Genomic DNA, 27,285 nt, shown 5'->3' on the forward strand with positions numbered 1-27,285 from the left:
TCAGTGGTCTTTAAGTTTTTAACACATACATACATGCAGAATGCAGTTAAGTTCTGACTCCTGCAGTAGTGGCCGCACTAACTTTCTTTTTATACAGTAATAGATCTCGTGCCTCCACCTAGTGGCAGAAGTGCAACTTCAAAATGCAACGTTGGTTAATGTGGGTTGCTCACATTATGGGTTTGATTTACAATAAACAGATAATAGTCAGATGATAGCCAAAAGATACTCGCAAGCGATATCATACAGTCTATATACACCTTTACAGTCCACCTTTGATAAAAAACAAAGCTCCCAAAATACATTATTGCCAATAAACTATAGGCTATATTATTATTATTATTATTATTAGACTTTGCAGGTTGTGTCATGCGATATATATAGGCTATTAATAAATCAAAAAGATATAAGAATATTTTAGCAAAAGTGTACTTTCAGGGTTTTTTTTGCTATGTGTATTTTTATAGCCTATATTATATATTCTAAATAAGAAGTGAAAAGAGACCTTAGAAACCTAAGCTACACGTTAACTATGTTTCGGTAAATGTGTTGCTATTATTCATTTTAAAAATTGTGAATTGTGATGTTTATATTTATTCTAATATAGGGAAAATATAATCTATTGTTGTCGTTTTAATATAAATGATAAACGGGAACTATATTAGATTTTAGACGTGTGTTTGGGTTAGTGTGCTCATGTGACGCAGTTGTTTGGGTTGTTGTGCTCCTATGACGAATTTTATCAGACGTGAGCGCACGTTTAGTGACATCAAGACCGAGAGTCATCCGGCGACATTCCACAGCGGCTGTCTCTCAAATCAAGCCAACAGTACATGTCAAGTTCCTTACAGCAGCACGGAAGTGTACACGAGTTTCTGATGAGTCTTTTGTGCTTACTCTTTGGTTTGTAATGGCGAATTATTAAAGGTTCCCTTTAACTGACAGGTGTCTGTGATCCCGTGTAAAACCAGCACAGCTGTCATGGACTGGAACCCTGGATCACTCATGATGAAGCGGAAACTAGGACGGAGACAGGTGAGATGAACTTTAACTGCCTTACCCAACAGTGATGTTAACTGCACTGTTTGGTTAGTTTTTGCCTGTCTTAGAGTTAGGCTATCTTACAGTTTCTTAGTGCTTCACTTAAAACATGCAAATAAGGCAATTGTTAATTGAGAGCCAACAGAATTCATGAATCACAGGCAGATTTGTGTGTCTGATTCAAAGATGTAGGCTACCAGGATCAGGAAGAATGTCTGACCTAAAAGTAAACAGCTTATATAGAAACCTATTAAATGTGCATATTTACTGTGCCTGCCAAATTACTTTTATTTCTGCTACATTGTACTAACATTGACAGTGGTTCCTTGATCTTGATAACATTGATTCAATAGAATGTCTTCAAGATAAAAAAATGTTTGCTCTGTCAAAAGATCAAAAAAATTACAGAAATGTTTTTACACACAAATCATTATGAGCCATGGCATAAGTTACAAGCACAGATATACAATACACTGAGGTTTGATAAAAGCTGATGTCTTTTAACAGGTGTTTCTTCAGAGGAACACTAGCAGAGAAAGTTTCAGAGGACATTGCACCCCGATTGAGGTCTTATTATATAGTGTGTTGTGAATGTAAGGGAATTAATTCAGAAATATGAAACCAAACCAAGAGAAAAGACTTCCGCTAAGCCATGAAAAGGTTGAACGCCCCTGTTCTAAGATTGAATGGTTTGATTGTCTGTGTGAAACTGCAAGTTAAGTTGTCTACTGCAGCTGTCATGGAGAAGCAGTATCAATAGACACAGTATCTGTGATACGACCTGTGTTTGGGGTCATGCCATAAGCAACACAAAACGTTCCCTTATCAATCAAAACATTTGCTATAGGTGCAATACCTCTGCTTCTGTTGGCGTGGGATGTTTAAACCAGTTCTGAGCTATTCAGACTATTTTAGGGGAAAACAAACATTGATATTTATCTAGTGTAGAATCAGATACTAAACTACAACTAGAACAATTAAAACAATTTAGAAACAACATTCAAACCCTCATGACTTGATAACTGAGTCACCATGATGGAATTTCTGGTATTCACAGGCATTTGGGAGGGTTTCTTGTTTCAATTTAAACTATAAGATGATTAGTCAGTAGTATGAAAGTAGAACTTGGTGGTGGAAAAGAACTTTCCAAAATGCTTTCATTTTTATTTCAGTTTACAGTATAATGTGCATGCAGCTGCATCTGTGTCATTATTATACTATTTTGCAATAGAGTAAGAACATAGGGACAAGAACTGATTGGAAAGTACATGGAGGGGGTTGATATTGATCTGTGCTATTGCCAGAAATAGCCTAAATCCAGAGTTTGTGATCTCTTATCTTACATATCTCGTTCTTTATCTTATTGTACTATATATATATATATATATATATATATATATATATATATATATATATATGTATATGTATATATTATACTGTGTTCAGAACATACTGACAGTACATTTCCACCTTTTCCCTTCTTGTAAATGGGGTTATTATTCTGAACTGTTTATATTGTGTTGTTGTTTTAGGGGAGCATTGACCTTTTAGAAACCATCGGAGTTGTAAATGAGAATGGCAATGAGATACCATCTATGCCACCAGTGGTAAGGCCTATAGCACATCACAGCTCATAATAGGTTTCAAAGTGAGACCACTAGTGAAAATGCTTCTATTTTTAATTGAATACATTTTTTCATTACAAATTATATTATCAGTGTAATAGTCTAAGTGAAACAATGAATTGCACATAAAACATAATACAGGTTTCAAAGTGAGGCTGCTAGTGAAAAGACTTACTGTACACTCACCTAAAGGATTATTAAGAACACCATACTAATACTGTGTTTGACCCCCTTTCGCCTTCAGAACTGCCTTAATTCTACGTGGCATTGATTCAACAAGGTGCTGAAAGCATTCTTTAGAAATGTTGGCCCATATTGATAGGATAGCATCTTGCAGTTGATGGAGATTTGTGGGATGCACATCCAGGGCACGAAGCTCCCGTTCCACCACATCCCAAAGATGCTCTATTGGGTTGAGATCTGGTGACTGTGGGGGCCATTTTAGTACAGTGAACTCATTGTCATGTTCAAGAAACCAATTTGAAATGATTCGAGCTTTGTGACATGGTGCATTATCCTGCTGGAAGTAGCCATCAGAGGATGGGTACATGGTGGTCATAAAGGGATGGACATGGTCAGAAACAATGCTCAGGTAGGCCGTGGCATTTAAACGATGCCCAATTGGCACTAAGGGGCCTAAAGTGTGCCAAGAAAACATCCCCCACACCATTACACCACCACCACCAGCCTGCACAGTGGTAACAAGGCATGATGGATCCATGTTCTCATTCTGTTTACGCCAAATTCTGACTCTACCATCTGAATGTCTCAACAGAAATCGAGACTCATCAGACCAGGCAACATTTTTCCAGTCTTCAACTGTCCAATTTTGGTGAGCTCGTGCAAATTGTAGCCTCTTTTTCCTATTTGTAGTGGAGATGAGTGGTACCTGGTGGGGTCTTCTGCTGTTGTAGCCCATCCGCCTCAAGGTTGTGCGTGTTGTGGCTTCACAAATGCTTTGCTGCATACCTCGGTTGTAACGAGTGGTTATTTGAGTCAAAGTTGCTCTTCTATCAGCTTGAATCAGTCGGCCCATTCTCCTCTGACCTCTAGCATCAACAAGGCATTTTCGCCCACAGGACTGCCGCATACTGGATGTTTTTCCCTTTTCACACCATTCTTTGTAAACCCTAGAAATGGTTGTGCGTGAAAATCCCAGTAACTGAGCAGATTGTGAAATACTCAGACCGGCCCGTCTGGCACCAACAACCATGCCACGCTCAAAATTGCTTAAATCACCTTTCTTTCCCATTCTGACATTCAGTTTGGAGTTCAGGAGATTGTCTTGACCAGGACCACACCCCTAAATGCATTGAAGCAACTGCCATGTGATTGGTTGATTAGATAATTGCATTAATGAGAAATTGAACAGGTGTTCCTAATAATCCTTTAGGTGAGTGTATATTATCAGTGTAATAGTGCAATAGAAAGATGGCAGCATGCATTAGGCTGACATAAACAAAACCTGATGATCCGTGTTTTCCAGCATGATTTGAGTATGTTCCAAAGAGCATCTTTTGTGCGTTATAATAAATCAAAATTAAATTTTAAATGGGGTGAGAAATTTCAGATTTTTAATGTGGTCTCAATTTTTGACCCCACTGTACATGTTTAAATTATTTATAACTTATACACACAAAGGAAAGTCACTAGAATGAAATGAAAATTGCATAGGATGTATTTATGTAAGTGGGAAGGTTCTGATAATAATTTATTAGCACTGCTTTCTTTCTTTTTAATCTCAGCAACCTCCTCTGACCTTCGATTTTGTTCTTGTGGCAAAAATCTCAGAAGAAGATGAAAATAAGGAATGCATCAGAAAACAGAAAGCTTTCATTGAAACTTTGAAAGCTAAGAAATTAAACGTTCAAGTAAGGGAGTTTTTGCATTTTTGAGATCTGTTTTAAGAAGTCTATAACTAATGTCTTGACATATGAAGGGGAAATTCCTTTTTGCATATGAAAGTGTACCTAAAAAATTTCAAGAGTTGCGTAATTGCTGACACAACAATTGAGTGCAAAACTACGGTTCTATTTTGCACAGTTTCATTGCTCAAATAGTGTCTTACAATATTGTGTATAATATGTACAAGTCAATGATACAATATGCTGTTAAATTAACAAGACTGCTGTGAACCATATTATTATGACTTTATTATTATTAGATTTAGTTCAACACTATATAATGGCACTGCATTATTATATTGTTTGGATAATGGTACTAATAATGAAATGTTGTCAAATATTTGCTTTACTCTTTTTATTTGGTGTGTGTTTCTTTTTGCAGAAATTTAGAGATGATTATAAGGTATTTTATTGCATTAGAGCACCAGAAAGGTTTTTTGAGACATACCGGTATCTCTTAAAAGTGTCTGATGCCTGTAACTGGAGTTGTGAGCAGCAGGGTTCTTTACCTCAGTCAACCAGGTAACACAGTCTCAAAAAACTCTCTAGCCATTTTTATGACTGTAATTCAAACACATTTGTTTAAAGGCCACAGGATGAAAAATTATTGGGTTTTTAATACGTGATTGGAATTACTTTGATCACTTTTCAGTATCGACTAACTAAAAGATTCCTATTTTTGCCTAACTTGCTCAGTGATAGTAAATTTTGCCTATGAATAGAGATTAGAATAGAGAGGAGAATAGAGATTTTCACCAATTAAACGGCTAGCATACAAAATGCTACTTCTCTTACTAATGGTAATCTGAGTAATCCCTATTCTCTATAGTGCAGTGGAGAAAGGTGACATAGTCACGATTGATGTATTGTGGAAAAAAAACTGTGTTCTTTACACAAATAAAGAAGCCACTTTAACAGAAGGGCTTTGATCTGCATTGTGGCTCTGTTTCAGGATTCGTATTGTTGATTTCATTCTGCATCACACATGCATCGATTCTGAGGGTGAGTAACAGTTTCCCTAGATTGCTCATTCATATTACTTTGTATTACATCACTGTATTATTTCAACCTTCATATGATTCATCTTGAACTGTTGATTCCATAAAACATTCTCTCGCTCTACCTCTCTTAGGTATTTCAGAATATCTGCCTGATCTCATGAAAAAAAATGTTTTCGAGACTCACTTCTGCTTACATGAGGTATGATTTTAATATTTTATTTCCTCTTCCTCACAGCATTTTGTACACATGTAGTACAGAGTCCACACTGCAGAATCATTATGCAAATGTGTTGATAAGGAAGTATATCCCAGGGTGATAACTATCACTTTTTGATGCTCAAAGCAGCATATAGGAAAAGTATCTTGTCACAATAAGTATTTGATCACACACATTCTTATACTCTGCGTTTCAAATGTCTGTCTTGAAAAAAAATCTCATTTGACTACTGAGTGAAACAGAAAAATATAAGATTTCAGAAGTCAAATGCGATTTTTTTTAAGACAGACATTTGAAACCAACAAATAACATCACTGCTAAACAAAACATCTCGGTTAACCATGGTTCCCTGAAAAGGGAACAGAACACTGCGTCGAAACGCTGTGGGAACGCCTCTGCGTCATTGTGTCGTAAAGCACGTATTAAATCAGTCCAATGCGAGATGGAACGTCATAGGCGGGTGACGTCATTGACCAGGAAACTATAAAGCACACCCAAACCAAATAGTTTTAGCTTCTGATAGACTGAAGGAAGTCGATCACAGGCATGCGGGGAGTATAGCTGGGCAACACAGCATCTCTTTCCCTTTTCAGGGAACCATGGATACCTACATAACTGAGACGTACCCTTTCAAGGAACTCGTGCTGCATCGGATCGCTGGTGGAATGCTACAGGTATACCCATGCCACCGTATGAGCAAATGCACGCCCGTGTGAAATCGTATGCACACAGTGTTGAATTGTCACGGTGTGACGAGAGGAGACGAGATAGTGCCTCCAGAGTGGAGCCCAGGTCAAGGTCATAGAACCTCACAAATGTGTGCGTTGAGGACCAGCCTGCCACTCCCGGGGAAGAGTGGGCCCAGACAGCCAAAGGTGAAAGCTGGTCAGCCGACTCATAAGCAAGTGAGATAGCCTCGACCACCCATTTGCTCATCCTCTGCTTAAATGCCGGAAACCCTTTCCTGGGTGACCCAAAGCAAACAAACAGCTGTTCAGACTTCCTCCACAGGGCAGCTCTGTGGACGTAGGCATCTAGAACCCTAACTGGGCAGAGCAGATTTAGTTTCTCTTGGTCAGACATTCAGAAAGGGAGGAGGACAGAAGGCCTGCAACATAATAGGTCTTACAGTATTAATAGGAACTTTAGCAATATAACCAGATAGCAAGGAGAAAGACAGTTTTCAGCATGAGAAACTTCTCAGGAACTTCTGAAATAGGCTTGAAGGGAGCCAAGGAAAGGCCCTCCACTACTATGGCCAAATCCCAGGCCGGCACCCTCATGCGGACTGCAGATCTAAGCCTCAAGATGCCACGGAGGAAATGTGTATCACACCACCAAAAGGAGTGTGGTAAGCAGCTAAGGCTGCCACATACACCTTTAGGGTGGAGGGGGATAGCCCTGCGAAGAATCCCTCCTGCAGGAATTCCAGCACTGCACCCCACTGGGCAGTTAACTGGGTCCAGCTGGTGACTTCCGCACCATGAAGTGAATAAGGCATAAAAAAAAAAAAAAGTTTGGTTCCAGTTGGTTGTCAGTTGAGGTCATGGGTCGGTAGGGATTTTTTTTTCTTTCTTTTTTTTCCAGTGGCAGCAAGGGATAGGTAGGAAATTATTATTATCATTTTTATTTTACTTTACAGTAGCGATGGATACTCTATTTTTTCATAACATAGCCTATTTATGTTAGCCCATTTCCATTACGTGGACGACGTAAAGTACATGCATCTGATGAGTTTTATTGAGTTGATGTCAATAGCGCGCGCTCTCTGTAGGCAATAGGCATATTCATATTTTGCCGCTATGTGGAAAAAATCCAGCAAAATGTGCCGGCGCATTTGTTGACCCCAGAGGATTAACTTTAGCCTAACCATAAATTGTGATTATATATATGATCACTCACATCAAGACGCCACTGCGGTGGTGGAGTCCATGCAGGAGGAGCAGCGTTTGGCACTGCGTCACTTTTCAGCGTAAGCTGTGTGGAGAAGCCCATTTCCACCTCTATTGCGTTGGAGAAGCAATCCCGCGTAAAATGCAGGTTGCACACTTGAGCTCCACTGGCGCCTAATTTCCAAGTCTGAATTATTTCTTCCCCAAGCTCATAAAATAAATTTGGGTCGCAAATAAATTGACAGGGTCGGTCGGAAACCGGAACCAAACAAAAAAAAATGTATGCCTAATATCCACTTCAGGCCATAGAGTTTCCTCATGGACGTAACTCTGAAGTGAAGGATAGTCTCAACAACCTCGGTTGAAAGACCTGAACTTATGAGCTGGGTCCCCTCAGAGGCCAAGCACACAATTTCCACAACTCTGGATGGGGCTGAAGGATCGACCCCTTCGCCTGAGAAAGAAGGTCCCTCCTGGGCGTAATCTTCAGAGCAGAGCCATCGAGGAGAGACATGAGGTCCGAGAACCATACCCAGGCTGGCCAGAACGGGGCTACTAATAGAAGATGGACCCTGTCCCAGCGAACTCTCTGCGGAACTCCCGGGAGAAGAGCGATCATGGGAAAGGCGTACAGACATAGCCTCAGCCATGTCTGTACCATACCGTCCAGCCAAAGAGGAGGTGTGTGAGGGAGGGAGTGTTGTCTCTAGAGATGCAAACAGATCTACTTCTGCTTGGCCAAACTTCTCCCACAGGAGCTTCACATCCTCAGGCTTGCCTTGACAGGATGTCTGCCCCCTGATTTAGATACCCCTGAATGTAAACTGCTCTCATAGAGAGCAGCTTCCCCTGGGCCCACAGGAATATCTGGTGAGCCAGGTTGAATAAGGGACATGACCGCAGACCCCCCTGATGGTTTATGTAAGAGACCACCCATGTGTTGTCTGTACGAACAAGAACATGACGGCCTCTTAGGTTTGGGAGGAAGTGATTCAGTGCCTAAAACACGGCCAGCATCTCCAGGCAATTTATGTGCAATGAGAGATGATGGTCCCGCCACAGACCTTGAGCCAAGCGACCACTCATGATCGCCCCCCAGCCCGTGAGGGATGCCTCCATCGTTAGCTTGATATGACGACAAGCAGCCCCCAGCACAGGTCCTTGGGAAAGGAATCAAGGTTTTTTCCACATGACTAAGGCCTGACGGCATTCGCTTGATCATATGGAGTGGATTTTCCTTTGTGGAGAATCCCTTGGTTTTAAGCCACCACAGCATAGGTCTCATGGACCACAGGCCAAAAGGTATCACGTTGGAAACAGCTGCCATCAGACCCAACAGTCTATGAAATTGGCCTAGAGAGTGACTAGCCTAGCTTTAGCTCGTTCACAGCTGAGAGAATCGAGACGATACGAGGAGGAGTCAGACATGCCTGCATAGTCGTCGAATCCCATATTACACACAGAAAAATGGTCCTCTGAGCTGGAGAAATTACACTCTTCTTGGCGTTCAGCCTCAAACCCCAATTTCTCATGTGGGCGGGAACGACATCTCAATGTTGAACCGCCAAATGCTCTGAATGAGCTACAATCACCCAATCGTCTTTGTAATTTAGTATGCAAATGCCCTGGAGTCGCAGAGGGAGCCAGAGCTGCATCCACACACTTTGTGAAAGTGCAAGGTGATAAAGCTTGGCCGAAAGGAAGAACTCGATATTGGGTACACTTCATCCCTGAAAGCGAACCTCAGAAACTTCCTGTGTTGTGGAAGGATGGATACGTGGAAGTATGCGTCCTTGAGATCTATCGTGACAAACCAGTCCTCTGACCTGATTTGTGACACGATTTGCACACGAATCGGACGCAACCCCCCATACTTCTTTGGAACAATAAATAACTGGCTGTAGAACCCGGACTTTACTTCCTCCCCTATGACTAGAGCCTGCTGTGGCACTTTTTTTTTAGGGCAGACATTCGGATAAGCACTCACTGGGAACCCCTGCGCCCCGAGACACACAAGGTGGCGGGGTTGGCAGAACGGCCCCCTGAGGGCACAGATGGCGTCAGGACTTCTTCTTTGACAAAGCCCTCTTTGACAATCGCCTGACCTGCTGGCGATTACGCTTTACCCGCCAATGTAGCTCTCAGTGGTTTGGTGGGTAATGTGAGGGCTTTGAGGGACGATGCTTACTCAGGGGAGAGATGGCTCGCAAGCATCTCTTCAGCCCTGGGGATCGCCCCATAACCGTGTTGTTTAAGCCCATGGATGTTTAAATTTGTTGATTTTTGTGGACTAAATACATGGTATGAAACTGGTCTCTTCCTCTTCCTCAGTCTGGAGGTCAGGAAAAAACAGCAATCCCCGATGTGGAGGTTGTGTACGTGATGGCAGAAAGCGTTCATCTAGATTGCTTTTCTGACAAAGCTCCGGTTTCTCGGCCGGTCAGTCAATGTTTAATTTAGCAACGCCATGAGATATAACCTCCATCAGTTCCTCACATGCAGGAGTCTGAAGTGACGAGTCTTCAGTGTCTCCTGTCTCAATACTGATAACATCCAGCTCCTAGGAAATGGAGTACCGGTGTTTCACTTGGGGTGGAAGTAAACGCAGAGCGTGCTTCCAAACCCTGAGATGAAACACTGGACCTAGCAGGTGAAGGCAGAGAAAGGGCCAGGCCAATCTCTAACGGCGTTACCACAGCGTTTCGATGCAGCGCGAGTTCCCTTCAAAGGGAACCAGGACAACTAAACCTACAGGGTCTCGATGGTGACTATGTGTTTTCTGTTACAGTCCAAATAAATGAGATTTCATGGTTTTGTAGAAATTGTAAAAAAAAAAAAAAACACCTTTGTCTTTTGTCCACTTTCATTCCTAGAAAAGGGAGCAGAAAGAATTGAAGCAGAGCTGGGCTCGATGGTCTGCTTGTTTTCGGGGCCAACCCATAACTAACGTCAGGTTCTCTTTCTTTTTATTTTGTGGTTTTACTCATCTCTCTGTTCATTATAGACTTATTTCCATTCTGCTACCAATAGAAAGTATCCTTGAAGGTTTCTTGATGATGCATTTATTGTATGTGTTGTCAGAAACTACCTTGGCGAGAAGGTGGCTCTTTATTTCCTGTGGCTGGGCTGGTACACATTTCTCTTGATTCCAGCTTCTGTAATTGGTCTCATAGTATTCCTGTATGGCCTGGCTTTCTACAATACAAGTCCTCTCATGTGAGTAACCTAATATTAATAAACATCAATGTTTGATTTTCAAATACATCTATGTTGTTCGATGAACAATTATGGTACTGTGTCACCACTTGCTGTCTAATGTAAAATAAGGGTCCTGAAGCAAAATCAACCTTTGTGTGTGCTTGTGTGTGTGTACGCAGACAGGAGGTGTGCCAGTCGAACGTTATTATGTGCCCTCTGTGCGATTTTAGTTGCAAAGTGTGGGAGCTTTCCGACACCTGCATGTATGCAAAGGTACTGTATTTTTTATGCAGACAATTGTGCACTGACAAGTCGCATACTTTGTTTTTTACATATACACACATATGCACTATATCATGACTCAATCACCCACTTATAAGAAGCACTCAAGGCCCTTTAGAATACTCATATCATATTTTAATGATTCAGTAAAAATGTTAGGCTAACTGAGATTTTGGTATGGAGATAACTGAAGATTAGTTTTTTCTGTAGTAGTCTTAAGGTCAAGTCAAGTCAAGTCAAGTCAAGTATATTTATATAGCGCTTTTCACAATACAGATTGCATCAAAGCAGCTTCACAGCATTAAACCAAAATAACACAACAAGGTTTGTTTCTAGTGTAAATTTATTGATTGATAAAATTAAATTAAATATCCCCAAAATATCCCCAACTGAGCAAGCCAAAGGCAACAGTGGCAAGGAACCGAAAACTCCATCAAGTGACCTAATGGTGTCCTAAAACTCCATCAGGTGACCCAATGGAGAAAAAAAACCTTGGGAGAACCCAGGCTCAGTCGGGGGCCAGTTCTCCTCTGGCATTTATGAACTAGAGGCCAGATTGTAGTTTGAACAGTAAGATTTAAAATGTTATATGAATGCCTGGCTGAAGAGATGCATCTTTAATCTAGTTTTAAACTGGGAGAGCGAGTCTGAGCAACGAACAGTATAAGGCTGGAATACACTACAGGACTTTTAAAATCTGAATAGATTAGGCATCACTAGGCATCATACACTTGCCAACTTTGTAAATGGTTACAGGGTAAACTGGGGTTCATACACTACCAGACTTTAAAATCATTCCGAACACAACAAACACACACAAGAAACACACTCCTCATTGCTAGGCGACGCATGACAGTTGATGATCACAGTAGCTGTCACAAGAGAAAGAAAATGAGCCAAATGAATTTGGATTGAGATGGAGATGAGTAGCACAATCAGTTGTTTTATCTGTACTGATGAGTAAAAAAATTGAGGCTTATTTTATGCATGTTCTGTTAATTTACTTTTGTTTTGTTTTGTTTTGTTTTGTTTTGTTTTGTTTTGTTTTGTTATTGTATTTGTATTGTATTTTATTGCAGCACTGATAGATAGAGGACAGCTTCTGTTTCAGTAATGTTTTAAAATTGGCTCAAAATATTAAATATGTTTTGATATCCTCCAAATGGATGGAATCATTGTCTGAACCTAAAACTTCAGAATCTGTGCCCATCATAAACTATGTGATTTTATGTGAAGTCTGTCAAATCCATCTGTCCAAATCTGCAGACTGGCACAGACTTTTGTCAACGATTGTCGACTCACCTAGACATCAAATCGGGGCAAAAATCAGAGCAAAATTTGTGTATTGTATTCCAGCCTTTAGTAAAAAACAATTTTAGTTAAAAAAAAGGGTTCTTAGGGTGTATTCACACCAGGAAGGTCCGCTAGTTCACTTGCTTTTGTCCAGACCAAATACAGTGTCAATTTTTTTGTTTTGTGTGGTTCGCTTTCACACTGTCCTTTTTGCTAGTGAACCAAAATCTGTAAATAAAACCACAGTGTGCTAACTGCTAAGGTCATCCATTCATTGGACAGAAATTCAAACTGTACCAGATTTCGTTTGGAACCGGACCGAGACCACCTCTTCAGCTGGGTCTCGGTTTAGTTGTTTGGTCCGCACCTGAGTGCAATTGCTGTATTCACACCTGCCCAAAAGATCCGCACCAAGGTGGGAAACGAACTTGAGTTCGATTCAGTCGAACCAAACAAGACATGTGTGAATACACCCTTAGGGTGCTTTCACACTGGGCTCATTTGCTGTGGTCCGAGCCCGAGCTAGATTGTTCCTGGCGCCCCCCGGAGCGTTGGTCTGGTTTCACACTCAATTTGATTCTATCGAACCCTGGGGCGTTTGCGTGCATCTTATCGCAATGCAAACGTGCACGCTGCATGATAGAAAACAGAACGCGGGTCAATATATTGTGTTTTTTGTTAATTTGGTGCTATTATGCACAGCTGAGTAAACAACACAGATTCACTGTGTGTGTATGTGTCGCATAAGGTGTCTTTCTACTGCTTGCAAACAGACTCTTTTGAGGAGACGGTTTGATTTCCATTAATTTGTCAGGCTCACTTTCGCACATATCCAAGGTAAATCATCAGCTCTATCATTCCTTACATGTGTTTAATTTAACTAAATACATCATAATCCGCTAAAACGCATGCACAGGTTTCTTTACTTCCTGAACAAGTTCGCACCTGAGTCCGTGTTGCTTTCACATTCACGTGAACCGCGGCACAGTTCAAGTGCAACCGAACTCAGACCACCCCCTACAGGTAGTCTCGGGTTCGGTACCCCAGTGCGCACCCGGGTTCGCATGACAGCGTTCACATTAGCGATTTTTCATGCAAACCGCGGCCCGTTCTGAACTAAACTGCCAGTGTGAGAGCACCCTTAGGCTGCTTTCACACTGGGCTCGTTTGTTGTGGTCCGAGCCCGAGGGCGTTTGTTCCGCAACATTGGTCTGGTTTCACACTCAACTTGATTCTATCGAACCCTGGTGCGTTTGTGTGCATCTTACGCCATTGCAGACTTGCACGGCGCAAGATAGAAAACAGAACGCGAGTCAATATATAGTTTTTTTTATTTATTAATTTGATGCTATTATGCACAGCTGAGTGAACAACACAGGTTTACTGTGTGTGTGTGACGCATAAGGTGATTTGTCTGCTGCTTGCAAACGAACTCTTTTGAAGATTTCCATTAATTTGTTGTCCTGATTCCACACGCTATGCGCGAATACACTGCAGGCTCACTCTCACTTGTATCCAAGGTAAATCATCAACACTATCATCCCTTACATGCGTTTTATTTAACTAAATACATAATAATCAGCTAAAATGCATGGGCAGGTCACTTTTCTTCTTGAAATGAAAGCTTTAGCGTAAGTTCTGCCAGGAAGACTCAATCAGCGCGTCATATATTACCTCACTTCTAACCAATCATGTGCTAACACTCGCAGTATAAAAGATTGGTACTTACATTTGTCTGAGTTCGCAGATGCTGATGCTGCCAATTACCTTCATCCTCCCCAACCACCACCAAGATGGTATCTTCCCCTTCATCCTCCCCACCACAACCAGGATGGTCCCTTCCTTTACCTCCAGGGAGTCGGCTACGCCCCTGCCTTCGTCTTCAGGCAGGATATGCAGCTTCCGCTACCCTCGCATTGCGCGCTAGGGACGGGGCCTACGCCAAAGAACTTTATAAATTTATGCTTGCTGGGCTGTTAATAAATATACGCTTGTTATATCAATTTATCTCCCGAGTCTTTCTGGTAGAACAAGTGCTCACCCGAGTCTGTGTAGGTTTCACATTCACGGTTCGAGTGCAACCGAACTCAGACCACCTCCTCCAGGTAGTCTCGGGTTCGGTACCCCAGTGCGCACCCGGGTCCACATGACAGTGTTCACATTAGCGATTTTTCATGCAAAACGTTCCCCGTTCCAAACTAAACTGCCAGTGTGAAAGCACCCTAAGAGAAGATTCTGAAATTGCATTTTTTTTTACTTAAACGGAACTTTAGCAAAATGTTCTTAGAATATATATATTGTGATGGAACGGCTGCCCCTCCCTTGTAATCAGCACCACCCCGTCCCTTAACTCGGCGCCCTTCGCAAGGTTCCCGACTGGAGTGGGTGTGATTGGAGAGGAGGGGCGCTGAAGAGGAGAATTGGCAGCGTGTGATGAGGCACACCTGAAGAATATGAAGCCTCATCACCGCCGCTGTTAAATGCTGAGCGCGCCTTTTAATGTCCTTTTTTTTTTTTTAATGCAAACATTAGGGAAACCATTAATTAGAATTAGAACATAGAACATTTCATTTAAAAATTTTGCAAAAATTATGAGAATGTTAGTTTCTCTGAGCATTCTGAAACAAATAGAAAGTAACGTTTAAAATACATTAGACAAACATCCAAATAAAACTTTCGAAAAAAAAGAATATATATACTTTCCATCAATGATGTATAAATAATGTTTTTATCTGTGCTAAAATTTTGAGAATGTTATTACAGACCAGATAACTTTATACAAAAAATATATTAACATTACTGGTAGAACTCTACGTATTTGCTGGGGGGTTAAAATGTTTTAATATGTGCTGACACTGTGTTTTTTGGGTCACGTGCAGGTGAGCCTTCTGTTTGATAATGAGGGAACAGTAGCATTCGCCATGTTCATGGCTGTGTGGGGTAAGTTCAACAACAGCTCTAACCTCATTTAAGTTGGATTGATTCAATGTTATGACAGATGTTATTGTCTTCTTCACAGCCACTGTGTTTCTGGAGTTTTGGAAGCGTCACAGATCGTCTTATGTGTGCGCATGGAAGGTCTTTGACTGGTGTGAGGAAGAGGTATTACAAAGTAACTATCTCTATAACAAAAAATACATCATACAGCATTAGACCTTTGAGTTAGCGACTGGGAATTTTATACGAGCTTTAGATGATAACTTTAAATAATATGGTCAAGCTACCCTCTTGAAAAAGCAGCTGGCTACACTAATAAAACATATTAAACTACATTAAAGGGATAGTTAACCCAAAAATGAAAATTACCCCGTGATTTACTCATGATTTACCCTCAAGCCATCCTAGGTGTATATGACATTCTTCTTTCAGATAAATACAATCGGAGTTATATTAAAAAATGTCCTGGCTCTTCCAAGCTTTATAATGGCAGTGAATGGCCGGTTTCTGTTTTGAAGTCCATAAAAGTGCATCCATTCATGATAAAAGTGCTTCAATAAATGCCTTCTGAAGTGAAGTGATGCGTTTGTGTAAGAAAGATATCCATTTTTAAAACCTTACCGACTAAAATTACTAGCTTTTGGCAAATGGCCTACATAAGTCGACTTGCGCCAAAAGAGTAAAACTTGATGATGTACACTCACCTAAAAGATTATTAGGAACACCTGTTCAATTTCTCATTAATGCAATTATCTAATCAACCCATGGGCGTCGGAACCATTGTATATGGGTGGGACAAGACCCACCCACTTTTTAAGACCAATGATATTGCACCCACTTACTTTTACCATCTCTGATTCAGCGCATTTGTCTTTTCATAGCGCTGTCAGTCAAATCCAATTATTAGGGAATTCCCTAATAAATTAAACTCCGCTGAATCACTACATTATATTTCTCAACGAGCCGCAACTGACGAAAGTAACCGCCCGTTGTACCTTTCCAGTCAAATATTGCGTTGCAAACATCAATAACAGCTTTAAATTGTCATTGCTGGAATGCATGACTTGGAGGCAAAGAACCGCCCGACGTGAAGTGGAGTTTAGTTTACTTGTTTTAATTAAAAGGCACCAGAATAGCCTACATGAAATGGTATTTACTCCAGTAACATTTTTCTGGGGGAGGACCCACCCACTTTTTTTTTTCTTCCGACGCTCATGAATCAACCAATCACATGGCAGTTGCTTCAATGCATTTAGGGGTGTGGTCCTGGTCAAGACAATCTCCTGAACTCCAAACTGAATGTCAGAATGGGAAAGAAAGGTGATTTAAGCAATTTTAAGCGTGGCATGGTTGTTGGTGCCAGACGGGCCGGTCTGAGTATTTCACAATCTGCTCAGTTACTGGGATTTTCACGCACAACCATTTCTAGGGTTTACAAAGAATGGTGTGAAAAGGGAAAAACATCCAGTATGCGGCAGTCCTGTGGGCGAAAATGCCTTGTTGATGCTAGAGGTCAGAGGAGAATGGGCCGACTGATTGAAGCTGATAGAAGAGCAACTTTGACTGAAATAACCACTCGTTACAACCGAGGTATGCAGCAAAGCATTTGTGAAGCCACAACACGCACAACCTTGAGGCGGATGGGCTACAACAGCAGAAGACCCCACCGGGTACCACTCATCTCCACTACAAATAGGAAAAAGAGGCTACAATTTGCACGAGCTCACCAAAATTGGACAGTTGAAGACTGGAAAAATGTTGCCTGGTCTGATGAGTCTCGATTTCTGTTGAGACATTCAGATGGTAGAGTTAGAATTTGGCGTAAACAGAATGAGAACATGGATCCATCATGCCTTGTTACCACTGTGCAGGCTGGTGGTGGTGGTGTAATGGTGTGGGGGATGTTTTCTTGGCACACTTTAGGCCCCTTAGTGCCAATTGGGCATCGTTTAAATGCCACGGCCTACCTGAGCATTGTTTCTGACCATGTCCATCCCTTTATGACCACCATGTACCCATCCTCTGATGGCTACTTCCAGCAGGATAATGCACCATGTCACAAAGCTCGAATCATTTCAAATTGGTTTCTTGAACATGACAATGAGTTCACTGTACTAAAATGGCCCCCACAGTCACCAGATCTCAACCCAATAGAGCATCTTTGGGATGTGGTGGAACGGGAGCTTCGTGCCCTGGATTTGCATCCCACAAATCTCCATCAACTGCATGATGCTATCCTATCAATATGGGCCAACATTTCTAAAGAATGCTTTCAGCACCTTGTTGAATCAATGTCACGTAGAATTAAGGCAGTTCTGAAGGCGAAAGGGGGTCAAACACAGTATTAGTATGGTGTTCCTAATAATCCTTTAGGTGAGTGTATGACGTAGGAGGTAGGAGGTAGGAGTAGCATAAGCTTTGACGCCTCTCACGGTTCAAACAAACAGCGCTGGGCATCAAACTCAAGCTCCTCCTTTTAGACTTCTAATTCGTGTTTTGTTTTGCTTTATCCTCTGCGCTTCCACGTTCATCAATGCGTCATGCGCCAAGTCAAAGGTTACTCTCTCGCCGTAGGGCCGTCTGTTGGAAGCTAGTAATTTTAGTCGATAAAGTTTTAAATATGGATATTTTTCTTACACAAACACATTGGTTTGCTTCAGAAGACCTTTATTAAAGACCTAAAAACATGTATGAGGGTCACAGAACTAATTTAACATACAATTAGTCACTCTCCGTTCCGGTAAACTCTCAAAATCAATTGCAACCAAATGTTTCCCAGTTTTTGATGCACATCCACTGCTGCAATGCCACTACTTTCAGTGTTACTCCAAAAAACTGCATCATTGTTACATCATGGTGAAGAACTACAAATATATAAAGCTTAGGGTGGTTGGCTATAACATGTCATTTTGTATGCACTTGTACCATGCAGGAGGAGTTGATTCTGGAGATTGTAAATAATGTGCAATGTGAACCCAAGATGCACATGCACTCTTATCTACGGTCCACTATAGTAATGGTTTTAGCCACACTCATGGTAAGAAACCCATATTGATTTTGCGAAGACGCATTTACTCTCATAAAAAAATATAATTCATATATGTATGGCTAACACTCTTTGTTGGTGTCTGTGATTTATGTGTTATCAGATGCTGATCATCATAGGTTTGACCCATGTCCTGGTTGTGTTTCGAGTGATTGCTACTGTACTGTTGGCTGAAAACAGTTCTTGGCCGGTCATTACTGAGAATTCCCAAACAGTTGCCTTGATGCTCGGAGCTGTGCTTCACTACATCACCATCACCGTCATGACTCGGGTAAACTCTACAAACCTCCCACTATTTTCAGAGAACAGATAGTTGTCTTATTTTTAAAGAGTTTTTTTTCCTGTGTTCATGTATTTTGTATTGAAACAAGAAGTTTGGACAGAACATACTGAAAAGCTAATATTTTTATATAACCAACAATCTTTGGTTCATGAAAAACCTATGAATCATGATTTGATACTTGCTATTGATAATCAGTGTCAGGTCATATTTAGTGGACATTCTCATTCTTGAGAGCATTTTATTATTGGAAGAGAAATTATTTTTCCTGGAAGAGAAAGACAATCTTCAAATATGCATATCTGCTAAACAAATTTCTTATTTTAATTTCCATTTTAGGAGTACACTAGCATAAAGACCTCAAAGTTAAATTTAGATTTCTTGAAGTTTTTAAGCTTAATTAATACGTAATTTAAGTCTTAATCATTTGATATCAAATATCATACACCATTTTGAACTTTCAATCTCAAATCATTGATTCTATCATTGGAGTAGTTTTAGAGATATATGGCAATGTTCCAAAACGTATTGGTTACATCTGTAACCTGGTTTCCTGAGAAGGGAACGAGACGCTGTGTCAGGAGCTGACACTATGGGAAAACATCTTTGTGTGGCGGTGTCTGAAGCATGTGTGCAATCATGGCAATTCTATTGGCAGATGAAGAGTTTATGTGACAGCGGGCTGCATTACAGAGACCATAAAAGGGCATCTGCACAATCATGACCGCAGATTATGTTTCTTTGAAGGAAGATGCGCAGGGATGCCTGAAGAATGGAAAAGAGACGCAGCGTTTCTTTCCCTTCTTAGAGGGAGTTCGAAGGAACTCTACTTGGCATCAGGAGTTGACGCTATGGGGAACAGCATACCAACTAGCCATACTGAAAAATGCTTGCCCAACAAAATTGTGAAAAAGAAACACTTAGCACAGGTTTGCGGGCAAAGAAAGAATGAATTAACCCAAAGAGCCTGGGGTTGAATCCAGGTCCAAACTTTAGAATCTTATGAATGTTGTTGTGGAAAAAGTCTTCACTCTTTGCAAAAAAAAAAAAAAAAAAAAAAAAGAGAAAAAAGTTCCAGATGCCAAAGATCAGACTTTATTGGTCCAGTCAAAGATGTCCAAGCCGAGATGCCAACTGAACATCTAACAATCTAATTCACAACTCTCTCTTTTATAGAGTTTCTTCCAACCTGTTTAACCAATGAGCGTACATTTGGGTACATTGTACTTTCCAATCTTTTTATTAGCCCATTCTCCTTTCGCCTGCCACAATTAATTCCTAATCTTTCTACCTTCTACTTAAAAGTGGCGTGTCGCCAACTGGTATATATATATATATATACATATATATATATATATATATATATATATATATATATATATATATATATATATATATATATAAATCATCAAGAGAACATATTAAAAAACATTTATCAAGAAAGTGTACACAACATATAAATCAAAAATAGAAATTGAATATCATTGGACCACTTATGGACTGGTGTAGGCTTGCCCACTGATCGTTTTCTTTGTAGAGGGAGCTCTAGCTTTTAGAATGGTCTCTACAACATTGGTTGAGAGACCAAGTTCTATGAGTGGGTTCCCCTCTGGGCCCAACCCACAGTTTCCATATCTCAGGTTAGGGCTGCCAAATTGCGCCCCACACCTGAGACAGAAGTTCAGTCCTGGTCTGAATCTCCCAAGGAGAGCCTTTCAAGAGACATTCTAGGTCCGAGATCCATATTCTGGCTGGCCAAAACAGAGGTATGAGCAACAGGCGTACTCCATCCTGCCATACCCTCACTAGAACTCTCGAGAGCAGAGCTATCGGGGTAAACACATTAAGACGCATGTCTCTGCCATGTTTTCACCTTAGCATCCAGCCCCAAAGGTGCTAGAGGTGTGAGAGAGAACCAAAGGAGACAGTGGGTCAACTCAATTAAAGCATACAGGTCGACTTCTGCTTGGCCAAACTTCTGTTACATTAACTTTACCACCTGTGGCTGAGGTCTCCATTTTGTGGGCCTCCATTCTGTGGGCCTCAGCTCCTGCCTGAAAGGATGTCTGCTCCAGTGTTGTTATATACCAGAATTTGGACTGTCCTCAGTGAGGGTTGTTTGTACTTGGCTGTATTCGAAGACCGCAACCCAGCCTGTAAGAGAGGCATCCATTGAAATGGTTTTCTGATGGAACACACCGAGTGAGACACCCTGAGTTAAAAAACGGGGTCGTCTCCACAGAAGAAGGGTACTAAGACACTTGTACGTAACCCTTATGACTTGCAGAGGGTGGCATCAAAGGTGAAAACCCCTGCATTTGAGCCACCTTTAAAGTGGTCTCATATAGAGCACGCCTAATGGATTAACCCGGGCTGCTGTTGCCATAAGAGCCATGAGCCTTTGGAATAGGCTGACCCTAGCAAAACCAAGTACTCTAGCCCAAAGTACCCTAGCCCTAGCAAAAACTGTATTTAAGTAAAAGTACAAGTACTTATATAAATCTTTACTTAAGTAAAAGTAATAATCTTAATAGTTATTTGAATAAGAGTAAAAAAGTATCCAATGAAAAAACTACAAATAGCTAGTTAGTTACTTCAGATCATACAGTGCTGCTATATATATACTTCTATATATTTACTTTTAGTATATTTACTTACATTTCCCGGAAGACAAATTAAGTACAATTTACCTTGATCTTCAAATTCAAAAAGTTTTTACCCCCCGGCTCTTAATGCATCATGTTTCCTTCTGAACATTGGGCAGTTTAACTGCTCAGGACAAACAAGGGACTGGATCGTGGATCATCCAGGTAACATCCAGTATTAGAGTAGTTCACTTTAAAATGAAAATTACCCCATGATTGATTTACTCACCCTCAAGCCATCCTAGGTGTACATGACTTTCTTCTTTCAGACGAATACAATCAGAGTTATATAAATAAACACCCTGACGCTGCTGAGCTTTATAATGGATAAAAATCTATAAAGTGGATTGCAATCAGCAGTTTTAAGCTCAAAAAAGTGCATCCATCCGTCAAAAGAGAACTCCACACGGCTCCGTGGGGTTAATAAACACCTTCCGAAGCAAAGTGATGAGTTTGTGTAAGAAAAATATTCATATTAAAAACTTTATAAAGTAAAAAAACTAGCTTCCTGTCCAAACAAATATATGGATTCGACTTAAGTCTAAAGCGCTAACGTACGCGCGTGTTCACGACAGACTGGAGTTCCAGCGTATGACGTAGGACACTCCGGTGAGGAATATTCTAGTTCTCGCGAGAACCAAGTTTGTTGACATCGAAGGACATCCATAGCCGCATAACCACAACATTTTTGGGTGAACTATCCTTAAGTTGCCTGTTTTGAATCAGCCTTTGCATTGAGTTGCCTGTAATGCAATACAATTTGGAAAAGAGCATATTTCTCTTTTGGCTTATGATAACAATAGTTGTAACCATGTAATTATTTCATTCAGGTAAATTGTACAGTAGCCATGAAGCTGAGTGAAATAGGTCAGTGAAACACGGTTTGTGGCTTTAATTGTCAGACATTTTTATTGTTAACCCTATTTGTTTGATATAAAACACTTCTCAAGCCTATATTGTTTTTTGTTTTTTTGTTGCTTGCAGAGAATAAGCACTCCTGTTCTGCCATTGAAAGGAGTTTTACAGTGAAGATGTTCATATTCCAGTTCTTTACAATGTTCTCCTCTCTCATCTACACAGCGTTCTTTCTGGGAAGGTAGCCTTGACAGTTAATAGTTTCTATTATATTGTATTTTCTATTATATTATACTAATTACTCTAAATTAATTGCTCTGTTTGCAGAGTAATCCCATTGTTAAATTACTTATGAATTTATTTTTAAAATTATATCAACCTTTACCAGATACAATACATTATTCATGAATTTGCAGTATTAGTTTTGTGTAGCCTTGTCATATGCTTTGACCGATTGGTTATATTGTACAGTGCAGTTGAGAGGTGTTTTTACCAGGGCATAACTCATTTCCTCTAAAATTAATAAAATTTTACTGTAATAAAAATGTACTGTAAGCAACAACAACAAAAAAGTAATACACTTAAAAAATATATTTTTTTAGAATTAATGGTCACCCTGGAGGATATACAAGAATATCTGGCAGATGGAGACTGGAGGAGGTGTGGCAATTATAATTTTCTCTACAATGTGCTATAAATAAACAATGTTCTACTGTATTTTATTTTTAACTTATTTGTTTACACTCATTTATGCAATATTACATTCTTTTCAATTCAGTGTCACCCAAGTGGCTGTCTCACAGATTTGTTCCTTCAGATGTCTATTATCATGGTACTTAAACAGATCTTCAACAATATCTTTGAATATTCTGGTCCGTAAGTGGAACATTTTTATTGTCTTTGTGTGGTCTGTGCTTTTTATCATTTAACACTGGTGTTGGAAAACAAGATCTTTTTCAGAACCAGTTCCATTATATTATAAAATACTGACAACCAAACATTTTTATGACGTACGATTCCACTACTACATGTCTTTTCTATTGTGTGTTCTATGTTGACTTAAAATGTTACCGGAAGTAGTATTTCAGTCATATGCTATTATGTAGTTAGGACCATTTCTTCGTCAAATATTAAAAATAATAGTTAAGGAACCAGAATCATTACATTTCTTATAATCCTGATCCCTATTTTAGACTACTTCATGTACTTTGTATAACATACAGTAAATGTATAAGAGATAACAAACACTTATTTATACCCTCTTACCCTCATACAGCTGGTTTAGTAGGTGGTTGAACAGGAAAAAGACCCAGAAGCTGCGGAGAAGATGTGTCAAATGCTATAAGAAGGAGTGTATGAGCGTCAAGGAAGGATCCGAACTCTGTGAAAACTGCAAACTCGAAGACCTCCACAGAAACTATGGCCTGATTAAAACTGATAGCTTCAGCCTCTTTAATGAGTTCTTGGAAATGGGTACAGATTCATTTTGTGTGTGTGTGTTTGTTGCCAGAGTGGTTACTAGTGGTGTTTGCTAAGACAATAATCACTACTATTGTTCATTCTTATAATTAGGGACATAACTAAAATCCCTAACCATAAGTATTACATTTTGGTCAGTAACTCGTCCTACACATTTTATCATGATTTTATACCATAGAGACTTGGAGTACGCTTCTTTGATTTGGGCCAGTAGTAACCCCAACACATAGTAAAATACTAATAACCACTTAGAACGCCTTAGCAATCACACAGTAACAGCCTGGTAGCCTCCCACTACACCTCAGCATTGTTGCAGCAAGTTTTGTATAGCAAACACAAATAAAATTCTAGTTGTGGGTCTTCAGAACTCAGAACTTTAAGAGGATACATTAGAAAGCGTATTTTTTCTTTGAAACACAGATGTCTAAAATTAGCATTTTTTGTTTGTTTTACCTCCCCCAGTGATGCAGTTCAGTTTTACTACTATCTTCGTAGCAGCATTTCCTTTGGCTCCATTGTTGGCTCTTCTAAACAACATCATTGAGATCCGATTGGATGCCATTAAGATGGTCAGCCTTGAACGCAGACTAGTACCAACAAAGGCCAACGATATTGGTGAGGGAAAGAAAGGCTCATGGCATTATAAACAGAATATTAATATCATGAGAAATCATTTGATATCAAAGAGCTTATGGAACTATGTAATCATACTGTAACTTGCAGAACTCAAAACTTCCTATGCATTTCAAACTGAGCATTTATATTAACAAGCTAAAATTGACGTGTTGTCTGAAAGAATCGTTCTGAGCTCCAGTCACTGTGAGGAAATACAATAGTTATTCCTAAATATTTGAACATTTATCGATGAGGGTAAAATGTGGCTTTTGTTTATTGCCTACAACTCTGAATATCCTTCTGAAGCAACTGAACAGGATCCCTCATCATTTCAGTCTTGTTTTAACAGTTTGAGTAGCACATTTCTGTGCAGATTATTTTATGAATCTGTCACAAAATAATGCAGTTTTGCAAAGAAACTTGACAATAAAAGATTGCAATAAAAATAGAGGATGGAAAATGATCATGAAAAAATATGTGGACCTCAAACAATGTATAAAAAAGACAACTTTTTTTCTCATTTCAGGTGTTTGGACAGAAGTGCTGGAAGCAATTAGTGTGCTTGCAGTCATTGCTAATGGACTGGTCATTGGTATATCCTCTGATTTCATTCCTCGTCTGGTTTACAAGTACTACTATGGGCCTTGTGCCAACGGCAGTGCTACAGGCATTGAGTGAGTTGGACTTGATATTTCACACCTGCTTAATCAACATATTTGCAGCACCACAAATGTGTTTTTCAATCTTCTTTGTTTAATTTCAGTTGTATGGTTGGATACATAAACAACACACTTTCCATTGCTAATATGAGAGATAGTAAAGATTTCATACCTCATCAGATGGTCACTTACAGTGGCATACATGTGACACACTGCAGGTAATATCTATTTATCTATATATCTATCCTAAACACCTTAGGGACTTAGCAACCTCTCATAACACTCAAGCAACCAGCATCATTGTATTTGTCCATTAGACAAAACAGTCCTGTTTAAGTGGGTGGTTCTTAGCAAGAATAAGCTTGAATGAACACACAAAATTGAATTAATTTTCACTTATTATTTTGTATTTATGTGCACATTTGCACATTTGACTATGGTCATCAAACCTGTGCTGTTTATATACTGTTTATTTACTATACTGTACTGTTTTTTTTTTTTTTTTTTTTTTTTTTTTATCTATATAGACTACAGAAGTAATGAAAGACTATAGTATAGTGATTATGGTCATAATCAAACCTGCTGTTTATGTAATGTTTATCTACTGTACTGTTTATTTTCAGCTATAGAGACTACAGAAGTAATGAAGACTATAGTTTAACTAATCAGTTTTGGGTCATTCTGGCAGCACGATTAGTCTTCATCATTCTGTTTGAGGTAATCTGATATACATAAATAAGAACAGGATTCTAGATACACAGTAATTACACTAAGAATAATAATGAATTGTATTGCTCACTCACTATTTTGATCTATCTCTCTGTGACCAGCATGTAGTTGTGATCTTTAAGTGTGTAGCAAGCTGGTTTGTCCCTACTTCCCCGCTGGATGTGAGAAATGAAAGACTGTATGATAAACTCAGAAGGCTGAAAGAAGAATTGAGGTCAGTAACAAATAAAACAACATTTTAATAAAATTCTATATATTAGATTTTTGCCGGGGGGTTTTGTATTAAGAGTCTCAATGATTATGGTTAAACATGATCAAGTGTTACTAATTATTGCGCTGTTCATTTTTTTAAAAATGTAGGGCGGTACTAGATTTTATTCATTGCAATTTATTGGAAAGTGAGGCAGGATGTCAGTCACCTGAAAAAAAAAAAAAAAAAAAAAAATTATACAAAATTATTCAACCCCTGCAAATCAGGGTTATTGGCAAACATTTACAGACTTTCAGCTGTTTGCACTGAACAAATTAAACAAAAGTAATTGAAATAGCTTAACACAACAAATGTTTCAAGTTGTTTCCCCAAATTCAACTGAAAATGCTACTTTTAATGACTTCTGCAGTCTCAAAATTATTCAAACCCCTGAATAGATTCATAGATTCATTAGTTGCTCCAGCTTGAGCTAGAACACATGAAATATCTGAACTTATATAAACAGTATATATAAAGAGAGAGAGAGAGAGAGAGAGAGAGAGTGAGAGTATTCTTAATGTGCATAAATAATGTGAAGAGAATTAATATTTAACAGAACTTTAAAAATGTATATATGTGTGTTGGTTCATGTTATTTATTTCTCTAATTAAAATAATCTTTTTTTTTTTTAGAGTTCAAAGAGCACAACAGGACACTTTGACCAAACTAAATGAGAATGGTAATGTAAAAAAAACATCTAAACAGAAAAAGTCAAACAAGCTAAATAGTATGTGAGACAAATGAGCTAAAACAAAGGTGCCCCCACATAAAAATCTTATTTTTGTGTAATCTCAAGATTGGAATATTTGGCTGGATGAGTGTATATGTCTTGGTAAGCATTGATAAAGTTGCATGAATTGTATATAATTTTGTATTTTTTAGCATGGAAATCCATTAGTTGCATTTTATAAGATGTATATATTTGACCTATTATACTCATGATAAATGGCATGGTTATATAATTCAGTTATTTTGTGAAATAATGTATAATAAGAGAGCCAATGAAAGTGCTGTGATTTCTGTTTCTGTCAAAATGTAATTGAATAAAATTAATAAAATTGATGTCTTGATCTCTCAGAATTGATTCCACCAACATTTACACTAAATGGATGAGGAACTAAAGAAATGAATACAACCTTATATAGGCTAATTTGAAAAAGATATGCCATGACAGTTTTACAGCAATGCCTTTGTTGGAGACTTTTTATTTGATCAGTAGTGTAATATTTGAAACAGAAGAAATTATAGTAATACATTTTCTAAATGGCTTTTTCTCCTTTGCTAGAATTTAAAAAGTTTTCCTAATTTATCATTTGTATTCCTTACCTCACAGGGTT

The 27,285-nt window shown here is 39.3% G+C and overlaps 1 protein-coding gene across 1 annotated transcript; it reads left to right on the top strand.

Annotated features, from left to right (window-relative positions):
• Positions 1–754: 754 nt before the first annotated feature.
• Positions 755–27,024, top strand: LOC311070696 (anoctamin-9). Its single transcript, XM_084094704.1, has 24 exons — positions 755–1,035; positions 2,574–2,648; positions 4,412–4,537; positions 4,953–5,092; positions 5,523–5,572; positions 5,703–5,770; positions 10,554–10,633; positions 10,762–10,896; positions 11,058–11,151; positions 15,333–15,393; positions 15,473–15,555; positions 18,323–18,427; positions 18,540–18,707; positions 22,192–22,228; positions 22,346–22,457; positions 22,819–22,876; positions 22,995–23,092; positions 23,493–23,689; positions 24,158–24,310; positions 24,837–24,984; positions 25,074–25,187; positions 25,593–25,686; positions 25,800–25,912; positions 26,581–27,024. Exons 1-24 carry the CDS (start codon positions 982–984, stop codon positions 26,681–26,683), a joined length of 2,466 nt encoding a protein of 821 aa, XP_083950830.1. The 5' UTR covers positions 755–981; the 3' UTR covers positions 26,684–27,024.
• The last annotated feature ends 261 nt before the right edge of the window (positions 27,025–27,285 follow it).

This window comes from Abramis brama, assembly GCF_963993115.1.
Source record: "Abramis brama genome assembly, chromosome: 20".
In the NCBI taxonomy this organism is placed as follows: Eukaryota; Metazoa; Chordata; class Actinopteri; order Cypriniformes; family Leuciscidae; genus Abramis; species Abramis brama.